Source organism: Papilio polytes, unplaced genomic scaffold, assembly GCF_000836215.1.
Source record: "Papilio polytes unplaced genomic scaffold, Ppol_1.0 DF824047.1, whole genome shotgun sequence".
Lineage (NCBI taxonomy): Eukaryota > Metazoa > Arthropoda > Insecta > Lepidoptera > Papilionidae > Papilio > Papilio polytes.
In genome coordinates, this window is record NW_013525157.1 from 520,053 (window position 1) to 534,485 (window position 14,433).

Sequence of the window (14,433 nt, forward strand, 5' to 3'; positions counted from 1 at the left end):
TTTTATAATTTCATGCCGATGCTAAGCTAGTACTTAATAATCTTAAAATCATTGATTAGTTATCTAGTCGTGGATACATAGATGAAGCATCATTGGATGCAAAAAATGACTCTTACAAAGTTTATTGGACAAACTTACAGTGCAAGTAGCGCGCCGCTAGAAATAGACTTGTTTTATTTTTAAACCACATTCTCTACAACGTACGAGCAGTAAAGCGCACTCTTCTTATTATACTGCAAATGTGAGTAATAAGTTACCAACTTTATGTAATAAGGTAAAGAATAAAGGGGCTGATGAAGATCTGGACTGCTCTTTCTATAGTTACTACTAGAGACTTTCGAAACACCTTCATTTGTATTACATTTTTTTAATACAAACACACCCTATGTTTGACCGATTTCCCAAAAGAATTAGGTACTCAAATCGTCTGTCTGTTTTTTTTTTATTTTATTTTTATGTGTTACGGCATAACGCCGCCGCTAGTGGAGCGACTTTGATCATTCTTTTTTTATCCGAAAGGTAGTGCTTGCAGCTGCGTCCTATTTTTTGTAAAAGCTAAAGATCATAAGTATGTAACTGTAGTAGTAAAGTGGCAATTGTCATCTGTATTAGCAGGGTCGGTGTTAGGGTAAAGCGTTGTTGGGCCACCGCTCAGGGCGCTGGACAGAAAGTAAGGTATAAGTTGAATAATAAAACTTACTATTTAGATTCAATGTGTAATCTTACTTAATATACTTAAAATAGTATTTCCAAATCATATCCTGAACTTTTCCTACGATTAGATCCAGATAGATTTTATATATTACTTGGTTATAATTCTTTTTAAATATATTTTACGGTAAGATGAATGTTATCTGAAAATGCAGTCCATTGTTTTAACGCTAAATCATTTAACGGCAATATGTCGTAATTATGGTAACATAAGATTTATAAAACGGTTCATTATAACATGTTTGTGTGATATTACATAGGTTATTTGTTACAGATAATTTTAAATTTAAAATTTCTTTATTACAGCCATTAGGTTCAAAAAACGAACTATAATTCTAAGGAGTATGAACATGAATATGAAATAAATAATTTGAAGTTTAGTTTCGGCGAAGTGAGGGTTAGACATTTTATTGCGGAAAATGTTGATAAAAAATCTTTATTACATAACAGAAATAACTCATTGTTTTTAAAGATTTACTGCTCATTATTTGCACATTTTATGTAACTAAATATTGACAACCTTGAATTTTCTGAAATCCCGATATCATCGCACTTTATGTACAAAACAACTAAATTGTGTAATAGAATGGCTAGATTATTTTTATTTGTATTTAGATAAGTACAATCTTTATTAATTAATTCTTACATTAATATTTTAATTATATAATGTTAAGTATATGAGAAATTTTGTTGTTAAATGTTAGTAGCCTTTGCCACATTGTCGTTAATAATAAAGTATAGGACATAAAAGTGTATTTTTACATACTAGACCAAAATAACACCATTATCAGCTTACTATACTTGCCCACTGGGGATCAGAGTCTTCCCTAACTTAGGGGTGACCAGGCCATAGACAACGCTGATTGAGCACGTGTTGATTAACTTCATGCATATCTTTTGTATTTTCTACGATATGTGCAAGTTGCAATTTGAAAATCGAAAGAAAATACAGATTGGTCTATGGCGAAGATCGAACCTAGGCGTAAAGATTAAAGTCATTCAGTCAAGCTCATAAAAACTGCGCACATATTTTGTAAATAACATTTTCACAACCTTATTTACAATGTAAAGTGGCTGGCATATATCCAGAGGTCAAACGCTTTAATTGCTAATTGTATATTATAAAAGTATAACAATATTCACATCCCTCTCATAAAAAAATATCTCCTATCTTTATGGCATTGCATAATAATTTCTTCGTATTGTAAAGATAAAGGTACGAACGTCACTTGTCATTTGTTTATTACTCATTTTAACACGCTCACTGCGAATGTACCATGACTAACATTTTATTGATCCAAATTCATTTACAAACAGCACTTTTCATTCACTATATATGTTGTTTTTTCATCATTTTTGCATGTCCGCTATTGTAGACAAGGCCGGCGTTAAGGTAGGGCGAGGTTAGATTAGTGACTAAGCACTGGACAAAAAGGGACGCCACATTTTTTGTAGTTTTATGAAGAAATGTAGTGAACGCCTACTGTAGTAATCCGACGGCAATGTACATAATCAATACCAGCGGAACTGCATGTGTTGTCCTTTAGGACAAAATAAATTATTACATAAGGAATAATAGAATGGTTTACTATATTTAAGGTTATTATGGATGAGTTAACAAAGGGCCATTGTTACATATTGTGTGATACTTTACATGTTTTAGTTATCTTTTGTTAATGATTGAATAGCAAAAGTATTCAATTAATTGCCATAGGGAAACGAAATTGTTATAAAAATAAAACTCAAATTCATGTCAAAAGACAAAACTATTTTTATAAATACAACTTCAATTATAGCCGTAGGTCAGAAAAAAGGTTATTGTAGGCTCTGGTAGAGGGCGCTAAATTACAACAAGATAAGTGGCGCTGTTTATGAATCGACCAATATAAGTCAACAGACTTTTTCGCTATTGAAAATCCGTAAACTCATCTGTACTAACTTTAGTACTGCAGTCAGTATTGAATTTAATTTTACATTTAAATGTATTTGTTTAGATGAAATGATATGTCATTGTGATAATTTGTATGCTAACAACGGGAAATACTATCAAGAAATAAATGTAAAGATAAGAAGATCGTGTACTAAGGTGTGCAACACGTCTCACGCATCGGACATTATGATACATTTCCATAGCGGATTTTCAAAACATGCAAGAGCACGCTCAGCGCATGCAATAAAATCACGTTTTTACATAGCCTAGTTAATATCTGACATTGCACAGTGAATATTTTTTATAGATTAACTTTCAGCCGTGGTCTTGCTCGCCTTTTACTTTCGATTTAAACATGATTTAACTGGAATCTATTATTTATAATAGTGACTATTGTCCTATTGGGACAGTCAGACAATGTATATGGTAGCTGATCTTTGGCTGACTTTAGACCAGAAATTTTTATTTAGTTTTCTATAAAGATACACGGTAACGTAAGTACAATTTATATAAAAAATTGTCATGGCCAAAAAATTACATCATAATTTTTATCTATGTAGACACCGACATTAATGTTTACCACAAACGACATCTTATCATTTAGTCCCATCACTGACATGTATCATGACCATTTCTTGTTATATTTAAACCGATTGCTTTTTACATAAAATTACCGGTCAATACTAAAATCCTGTAATGTAGAGTTCAGACCATTGTCCGTATTATTTTTGGGTTTAAATAGGCTAAAAATACGCATGTGTCGGCAAATATTCAAAAGTACGTTCGTGGCATCGCTCCGGCTCCGGTGTCTCCAACAGCGCCGGACAACGCGTTGCTAAAGCACACATGTGCAACGTAACCGCGTGCAAGCGTTTGCTCCAAACACACTTATTGCAATGGCATAAGAACTACCTGGCGTGACGCCGAACTAATCTGTCCGATAAACACAGAGCAAAAGCGTGCGCTCGCGCCGTTTTGCCTCATTCCATTCCGCTCCGAGTGTTCCGAATAGTTCGTTCGCCTCGATTCGGTCAAATTCAAACTTTCGTTCAGTTGTTCACTCGCCGCCGCCGCGTTGATACTTCTCGCACGCGTTCCCTCGCACTATGTACCAGCAAACCAACAACACATAAACCTTCCAAAATGAAGCCGAATCGGTTATAACGTTAATACTTTTAAAAACCCATTAAATTTTAGTTCGAATATTATTATATTGTGATATTTAGTTAGTATCCACTGTTATTATTTATATTATTACCATGGGTTCAAATTTTGTTATATAGTCTCTTTAATTATTAATATAAAAGCAGTGCTCAAGATAATCTCATTCCAAGACATCCAGTAATTGATTTTTTAATTTGAATTATTATTTTAACATTTGCAATGACAGCCAAAACTCGTTCGCATTGGAAGGAATATGGAACCGCACTATGTGGTAAGTTAATTTCTAACCTATTTGTTACATTATAAACCATGTGTTTACCTAATCAATACTAACTTTCTGATTAATTTAGTACCATACTAATAATTTCTAATATGAAAAATGTTGCTTCTACATGAAATAACACTTCTGTGTTCTGTAATTAATATTAATGATTGGTGAGATCCGTTTTGTGAAACGTGTACGTCTGCGATGTTGGCTACAACATAAAGTTAAAAAAAAACTCATTCAGACATTTTGCGCTTTTTATTTTTTTTTTAGTTAAAAATTTAGGAATGTTAATTAACAAATCTTAAAACTTTCGTTTTTCCGCACGAAAAATTTCCTGCATAATTTTACTAAAATAATATTAAATTTTATTTCCGCGGTGTAACTTAATACATGATAAATATTATTGTTAAATACATAATTTTTTTTGTACAAATACTGTTTAATTTCTTTTTGCAGTAGTAAACTAAGCATTTTTGGATTTTAGTTGCTTTAGTTTGACACCTTAGCCGTTAGAAATCCAAGAGTTTCAAACAATCATACGAAGAACATATCCACTTACACAAAAGTGATAAGCGACTGGTTCTTCCCAAATGGAAAAAACGACTTTACAGAGCTTATCTGGAAAATAGCAAAAAAATATTACAATAGATGTAAAAATTGCATTAATATTCTTGCAAGCTAAGGTGATTAAAAGCTTCACCTGCCTATTTTATGTTACGTAGTAGTTATACTCAGACATTAAATAAATGAAGAACTAAGTACATGACCTGAGTTTCCACTGTCAAGACATGTTCAAATCATACTGTTATCGCTGTTTATGCAAATTATATTTTATACATACTATTATGTATAAAAACATGTTTTTCGACGGTAGACATTCACGGTTACACGCGCAAATTTACAGATTCTATGAATTAGATAACTCTATTCACGTAAATTTTATTATGAATGATATTACGCATTAAACAATCCATCACTTTTTGTACACAACATTATGTATTTTCGTTTTTATTAGCGCTTCAAAAATGATCAAGTGTAATTGTTACTATGTTTACATTGACGCTTTGGTAATCTTTATTACCTGATTTATCCTTGAGACCCCGTCATTTTATGTGAAATAATGATTTAAATGTGTGACGTCACGTTTCCCCGCATGTCCAAACTCAGTAGAAAGGCGAATTGAAATTCGCTTCTTTCAAGTAACTCGATAAGTTGTACATTAACCAGAAAAATGTAGAGCAACTTAACAGTACATTAAAGTGCCTAAGATTTTTAAATTTACTGTTAACTTAACTATATGTCTATAAACTTTCCACAATATATTGTAGTTTATCAAGTAAGTAACAAGAATTAACCACACACTTTTTTATTAAATTACGAGCTGTTGTCCGCGACTTCGTCCGCGTGGTATTAGAAAACGTACGAACTATATAAATAACAAAAAGCTACGTATCCCTCGGGAACTGGACACCTCGGGGATGAAGCTTATCCCATGTATACTCCAGACTTTATTTTACATCTGTGCCAAATTTCAATAAGATATGTTGAACCGTTGCAGAATGATCGAGTAAACATTATAAACCTAAATTAATGAATCCCACGGGAACCGTAACTTATCCCGGGATAAAAAGTAGCCTATGTGTTCTTCCAGACTATGCTCTAAACCTGTGCCAAATTTCATGGAGATCCGTTCAGCCGGTCAGGCTACAAACGCTAACAAACATCCATCCACCCATCTAAACTTTCGCATTTATAATATTAGTAAGATTACAATTCTAGATTTATTAGAAATCCGATATAGCACAAACTATGTAAGTTTCCAAAGCTGTTTGTAAAACAAACTTGCAGTTTCGCAGAATGGCCGTTTTGAACTGGAATAAACATTCGTTAATTGCATTGTTTACGCATGGAGACCTCCTTTAATATGAACCGTCTCATTGTAATATAATTTACACATAAATATAAAATTCTAAATATAAACGATAGCCGCATAATAAGCATAAATGTACTATTTAATGGATATCTTCCTCCTCTATGTTCCCATATAAGATCTAAGCATTTGCAGTATGTTAAGGTAGAAATCTCTAGAACTTTTTTACTACTACATCCGTCGCGCCTATAAGGAAATAAATATCAATGCTTAAAGACTTATAAAACCAATTTACACTTAATACTGATAAATAACAATGATCATAATATATTTATGTATAATCGCGATAAAATGAATTAGCTATAAATGCAACTTACACTTTTGTAACTAGTAACTAGCTTTCGCACGCGACTCCGTCCGCGCGGAATAAAAGAAACAATAGTAAGTAGCCTTTGTGTTCTTCCAGACAATCCTCTACATCTATGCCAAATTTCATCGAGATCCCTTCAGCCGTTTAGGCTACAAAGTCTAACAAACATCCATCCAAACTTTCGCATTTATAATATTAGTGAGATTCAAGGATAAAGGTCTTGCTACTTCTCTAAGCAAAACCAAGATTTTAAAACATTTTTAGAAGCTATTTATGTCGGACCTGTCGGCTCAGGTAAAAACGTAAACTATTCAACAAGCCTTTATACAATTTTAACAGAAAATATACTCTATCCTAATAAACATACAGTTGAATATTGTTTATAATAAATGTAATTAGTGAATATAAAATGCAATAGAAAAAAAAATTACTCGTGGAGAATAATTTGACACTATCTCATTCAGATCTTAATGTTTTTCAAAACATTCCAAACTAATTAAACGTGTATAGAATGCAACTTACTAGCGTATGAAATATATTTCCTCAATGAGTTAGTATTATTATTCTAAATACTGTTAATTGTAAATGAAAAATACTAAGGGACTCTTCCTTTAAGGCACATCTTAATTCTGACTTAGTTATAAACTATACAAAAATTACACAATAGTCAAGGAAGTTTACGAAATAATAATTATTATCGTGGAATCTCATGAACGCTCTAAATTATCTTTAATTTATGATAAAAAAAAAACGATTTAATGTTCTTTTTAACGTAATCCAAAAAACAAATTCTGTAATTGAAGGAAGAATCGAATATTTAAACCTTTGATAAAAGTCAAAGATGAACGTAGAACATAGGTAAGTTTAATAATACTCAATTCAAAATGTTTAGGTAAATGCAAATTCTGCGTCATAGAAAGATTTACAACAAAATCTCATATCGCCCGTAATTACAAGCTTTAAATAATACAATGTTTTATAATTTGTTGTTAAAGTGTCAATATTGACAGATCTATTGCGTTATCGATTGTAATAAAAAAGATTATACCCGTATCATCGATTATTATCATAAATTTAAAACGCAATTTAAACGATTGTATACAAACAAAAAGATATTTTCAATTCAATTAAATTTTCTTGCTTTGTGGAACACTAGCTGTTGCTCGCGACTTCGTCCCCATGAAATTAAGTAAATAATAAAAGATATAAATATAGCCTATGTTACTAACAGATAAATTACCTTTATAATGGTGAAAGAATGTTTGAAATCAGCCCAGTAGTTTTTGAGGTTTTTCAATACTCAAACAAAAAAATGTGAAAATACAAATCTTTCCTAGTTTATTAGTAGATGTAGAAACAGTATTCTCTGTTTTCAATTATTTTATAGCAAACTTAATACGTTAAGTGTCACCAACTTGTCCTGCAAAATTACTTAATCGCCCTCTTAACAACTTCATACGTTTTTTTTTTAACTTTTTATTTAAAGTAAACACAAAACGAACGCAACGCAATCGAATTCCTAAAAAATCGTCAAGCAATCTTAACCACAGCGTATTTAAAATATCATATTAACAATACCCCTTTGATACAGTAAAAAAAGTAATTGAATAACAAACCTTATTTGTCAACATCAATTCAAACTGCAAAAGACTAGAAATAATTTTACTACCAACTACAAATTAATCAGAGTTAATTACAGGGAAAATAACGTCAAAGTAAATTTTCAATAGATCGATTCGGTTTGTCGTTATGATTGTATTGTTTGAGCATGTCATAAATCACTTCACGTTGGACATGCTATTGTCAAACGGCGGCCTGTGGAAGAATTGCTAATTGCCTATTATGTACATTATGTTACATCGTACGCTTAATCCTATAATTTTAAACGGTTTACAAACAATTGTTTAATACGGTTATCAATTTTAACTTCAGTAACGTGTTTAAAATAACTATTAACTTTTCCTAGATCACTTTTCTCGGTATTTACCTTCATAGTCTTTCAGGCAATCTTTAAGGCAGTGAAATGAATTTTAATAATTATTAGGTAAACAAAATATTAAATTATTAATTATTGATAATTTAATTTTTGTAACAAAACAAAAACGTCTAGAATAATTAGTCGGGGAGCATAATGATAGAAATAATCTGCCTATGATAACCCCATCGACGAGTGAACTTACAGTTTGTTTGCTAACTCGAATAAAAACGTCATACAATACGCTTGATTAGTATGCAAGAGAAATTACATTATAAACTATCACGTTTGTAAAATGAATTCGGATAGCCAGGGACAACAATCGCATTATTACTGAGAGCTTTATTAGCTCTCAAATGCAAGATGTTATCTGTTTGGTTCACAAGGGTAAACATATTTTGTTTCTAAATGAACTGCTCGGTGTGGCCTTTATTGTCGAAAACTAGTTCAACATAAAAGTCATTGAATGGTATATTAATAAGTTTTTACGTAAATGTCTATTATCAATACTTTTGCTTAAAACCAAACAAAGTAAGGAAGACCAGTGACTGGCACTCTTGTTTACTTCTAAAAAAGGTCCATAAAATACATGATTAAAGGTATGTTTTATCACTGTGAATTACTACCAGTCATCCGCTGAATGAGGCATCTATTACCTTATTTGCCACGCTGGTATAGCGTGGGTCGACCTAATGTTGTTACATTACTTAAACTAATCGATACATCCTAAGTAAGCGTATTGAACATACTTGTTCTGTCTTGTAAGATGTGGTAGTAATATCAAGCACCCATATTTTCCTACAAAGTAATGCGACAGTGACTTACGTATCTAGTCTAGAGATTTGTCTCGTTGTAAAAATTATTTATCGATAACATGACCGCTATAATTTAACTAGCCACAACACTAAAGTTAGTCTAAATAACCAATGTTTAAACGTGAGTTCAAAAGACTTAAACTAGGTGACGACTGTTTAAAACTTTTGTTTCAACAAACATTTTAATATAATAAAACATTCGGAAGCTGGAATCCTTTTTATAACATAACATTCTTTTTATATAATCCATAATATCCAGATTTACTTTGATCACCTAAAAATAAAAGCTAAGTGTCGCACGTCACCAAACCTAAGTGTCAATGACATCAGTCATGACAATTTTCTTCGCTCGTCCGCACAAGAGAGAGTAGTGCGCGAACGGTCGCAGTTTATAAACATCGCTTCTTCATACATAACTTACACTTCAGCGGATTGTTCTCGGAATCATCAAGCTATCGGTACATTCGCGCACAATATTACAAACAACAATCGTGTGACAAGGCTTCATTCTGTCACACTATAAACATATTCTGAATATACATTGTAATAAACATTTATTTTATGAAATGGTTCGAATAATTACTTCTTGTTTGTCTGTAAATATGATATATCTGTAGGAACCTGTGACAGGCAAACAAATATCAAATTGGCTTGTCTAGTTATTTACTAGAATGACTTAATAATTTGATAGCTTCCAATCAAAACGTATACCGTGTATGTAATGAAAGTAAATGATTTAAAATTTAAGAAATTCCGGAATTAATCCAATTATAAAATTAAATAATAAATTATGGCCACAAAACGGCCTTAGTTCCAACTAGATTTTTTCATCCACAACCAAACTAATCGAGGTGACAGTAATTAGGATGCCAAAGTTTTCGTACAAATGACATTCGTGACCGTCGTCAGTGCTGAGTTTTAGCTATTGAAGCTAATTTTAGCATGACGTGTATACAGTACTAATGCCAAAAACACATTTTAGTGTTCAAAACGTATAAAGGGAATAAATAAATTAAAATGCGTCGAATAGATTTATATGTCCTAAGAAGATAAGATCGATTTCCTTGAAAAGATTGTTCGGCCCTACTTGCCGCTGCGACCCTATTGCACCCTCAGGTGTCAGGTATTCCCTACTAGGCTTTTAATAATGTTTTCCTTTAAATAAAACATTAAATAATAATTATTAACATATAAAACGATAAGACGTTCGTTGCATTCATGATACGAGTACACAATGATAAACTTGAGTACAATTTGCGTCACTCGTTGCCGGTTTGGCAAAACTTTACCACCTCGTGCGACATCGTGCGAGTGGCATTAATTGATGTCTTATATAAATGAATGTTTATAAAAGAGACGGAAATTATCTGTAACTTACAGTTTCGTTTCACGACGTTATTCACAAATTATTTATTCTTTTTTGTAAATTTAAAGATTTCTGTTTCAATAACTAACGTTATTTAGTATCTAGAAGGATAACATTTTCTTTAACAGACGTGAAACGTGTAGGCCTCGCCCACTTTTCGTCGTACCGATCGATCTCATGCTATTTTCATTAAGAAAATTAAACCTACAAGGCCTGAATCGTTCATCTATTTGCAAGACAGAGAAAGAACAATATGAAACAGTCAAAAGAGAAAAACTTCAGCTATTGTCAATTTTTCTACAGACATTAATATCTGTGAAAGACAGGACAGAAAACAGCCATTGAAGACTTTGTTAAAATGATGTATGATTGAACGAGGAAATTACATCGACAAAAACGAAATTGGCGAAGACTTTTGATTGGAAGCGAAATTGAGAATTATTTTATTAAGGCTCGTTGCCAACGAGATTATCTTGTTAATCAATTGAATCGCTCTCTCAGCTACTTTGACCCGACGCAAAGAGCAAAGATCAGATACAATAGATGCCCGACCACGTACATTAAACTATTGCTGTAATTTAATTTCAGATTATGTACCAATTTAAGAATGTATGATCCTGTATTAACATTTAACTATGGGTACAATCCTGACTTTCTATTCTATTCTATTTCTTGTTCATGGCTCTCCCTCAGCGGATTGGGCCAGTGTCAAGTGCTTGTGGTTTTATTCTAATTTGGTAGAAACTGGCAACAAAACTCTGCTTATGGAGATGTTCGTGGAGACAAGCAGTATAAAGATTTTAAACTTATCTTGACTTTCGATTGTTTTTTCAACACAATGTATTGGTATCACCTCCACTTCTGATAACATACAAACAATCGACCACCTAGACCAGATTGCTTTATTTAGCAAAATGAAAAGGAAGATTCTCAAATCGAAAGAAAAGATTTTGTAGTATACTAGCAAGTAGACTTGTATCGCTATTTACAAATTCGTTGCTTTCAGTTTGAGGTTGTAGTAAAACTAAAATGTTCAATGCACCACCAAATAAATTACACAATACTCGTACAATAAATAAACCCAAGTCACGATCCACGTTACAATCAGCGGCACTGTTAGCTTACATTTTTAAAAGGTTCAGGTTAATTTTAATGACTCCACGGACTTGAAGACGCCAGGGAAAAGATGAAGTAAAAGAAACGTTTAAAAAAGTCTATTTTCTCATCTATTTTTATTCGTTTTGTTTCACTAAAGGCCGAATATTAAAATTGAATTAAATATGTGACAATGTTTTAAATCTCAAAATTCTATTATTTTTTTTAAGTCCGTCATATTGCAAGCGGCACTAACGAAGCGAAGTTGCTTCGTTTCAGTATTCGGTCATAAGTCGCCAGTTATTGACAAACCTAAAGGAAACTTTGACTTATCTCTTTATTACTACAGTGGTGTGTACATGTTTATTCCTTTCAACGTCTATCAACATGAGTGCAATATTTAATATGATAATATGCAAGATTTACTTATGACTCACACCAACTGCCAAGCTTTTACAATAAATGGCAATGAATAAATATAAATCAAGTATTATAAACAATAATTGTAGACATTAAAATGACAAAATACACACAGAATGATAGGCACAGTACATGGCTACTACACACTACGAATATTCAAATATTTAGTGTTGTATAATTACGTTTTTTGTCTAGTAAACCATCATGCTAATATTATAAATGCGAAAGTATAGATGGATGGATGTTTGTTAGAGTTTGTAGCCTAAACGACTGAACGGATTTAGATGAAATTTGGTATAGATGTAGAGGATAGTCTGGAAGAACATATAGGCTACTCACTTTTGATTTTTTAATCCCACGCGAACGGAGTCGAGAGTGAAAGCTAGTATAAATATAAGTATATGTAAGTTTTTTTTTTGCTTTTAAAACATAAGTAAACGATAGTAATCAAATTAAAAAATGTTATCTTTTGTAATTATAAACATGTTTGTAGAAATATCCAAAATATAATGAGAACGATGTTTAAAAGTGAACATTGTCCAATCAGCGGTTCGTTTCGCATTGGCACGTGATACGGGCACGTGCAGCTCAGCTATTTATATTGTAACCCCTCGAAAATAACATTTATGTACAAATTACAATTTTATATAATTAGAAATCTGAAGCAATTTATTTTTTGCCAACCTGTTAATAGTATAATGTTTTCCGGATATTTATGCCCGCAGCGCCTCTACCAGGCGAAAATAACGCCCACAAATCTCATACAAATTTTATCGATGACGTTACATTTACTTTTTGTCACGCTTTTCGAGATAGACCCTCTTTATCACGTGACAAACATACTTTCATTGTTGTTTTTTTATTAAATAACCGGGTTTTTAGACAGATATATGATTTACGAAGTCAATGTGTTCCCTTTCAATAATACATAGTTATTAATATGAAAATAGATCGCTTCCATTCATTAGTTTATAAGACATTCGTGGCCTTTATATGTTATGGTACAATCAATCAGTATCTATTCTTAGACACTTTGTTACGTATAGAAGTATAATTGTACCGAAAAATATGACTAAACCGTGTTAAGCAATCTCATTTGATTATTTTTATTTTTTTTTAAATAAGCCGGTTTCGATTCCTTTAATTAAAATTATGACTACGCCTTTAGCTAGCAAGAAAATATTGTCACACTAAGATAATGTTAAAAAAAACTCACGGTACATTAAAATTAAGAAGTACGCGCAATAGAATTCCATTACAGCGCCTCATTTCCAACGGCCAATGGTCGTTATTCTTATCTTATCGTAATTGTTATATGAGTTTGTTAAAAATGACCACATTTTAGCATTCTACTATTATTAAGTCTAATACCTTATTGTTATTTTAATTTAAAAAATGTCCTTAATTTTCTTATTCTTTAATACTGATTTTATGCATCCGACCTAAAAACTGCGAATTGTGAACGCATGTTTAGCCGGCGCGGCTTGCGTCACTCGCAACGCGACGTTCCCCCTCCCCCGCAGCGTCGACTCCGCACCCCGCGCAGACCCTGCGAGCGCCAATCCGACCTCGCACACAGGTCACATACAAACAATTTATAATATGAAACTAGGGTTACCATCTACAAATATTTAAATAAGATTTTTATAATAAAATATGCGCTATTGTGATCCATACCTATTGCATACTAGAGACTACAATACGTATGTATGAACTATATTGTATTTTTTTTAAACTTAAAATTTTAATTAAAACCTGTTTTTATTATCTATCTAGGACAGTTAAGTGCTTAGGTATTGATATTGGTAGACATTGATAGTACTAATCCCAGATTTAAAAATCGTCATTGGATTATTGGATTTGAGTATATAAACAAAAAAAAACAATGTAAGTGCGCATATAAATGATGTTTTATGATTCGCCATATATTAATTTTATTATGCCAAATAATCTCATTATTACTTTATTCAGTTACATTGTTGTTTAAATTCAAATTTTATAGTAGTATTCCACAAACATTGTTAATACCTTAGTAGTCGTGATAAGATAATTAATGCAAAAAGGTTACCCGGCATTGTATTTTTGTTTTTCAGGACTTTCCTCGATTTTTTTTTCCTTCGTTTCTTTCATTATTTTTTAAATTGTGTCAAGCGATAATAAAGAAAAAACCTTAAAAAATATACGTGGTTCAATTAAGTATATGCGGATTATTAATTTTAGCAGTAACAATGATTCATCATTGAGGAGGGATTTCCAAATACGATTATAAAATAGCAACCCAACACTATTTTAAATAGAATCTGGCGAATTAATCGAAATCAAGGATCACACCAACGTTTTGGTTATGTGTCAGCAAAGTTATGAATAAAAAAAAATTGTTCCCAATACTCTTCCTTTTTTTTTTTTTTCCGAAGGGGAATGCTTTCTGCATACTCCATGCCTCTGGGCA

The 14,433-nt window shown here is 32.0% G+C and overlaps 1 protein-coding gene across 1 annotated transcript in view; it reads left to right on the forward strand.

Moving 5' to 3' along the window:
• Window positions 1-3,648: 3,648 nt before the first annotated feature.
• Window positions 3,649-14,433, forward strand: part of LOC106100646 (facilitated trehalose transporter Tret1-like) — a 17,335-nt gene continuing 6,550 nt past the window's right edge. The window contains exon 1 of the mRNA XM_013279591.1: window positions 3,649-4,076. Within this exon, the coding sequence (XP_013135045.1) occupies window positions 4,025-4,076 (52 nt within the window). The 5' untranslated portion in view covers window positions 3,649-4,024. The remainder of the gene's footprint in view (window positions 4,077-14,433) is intronic.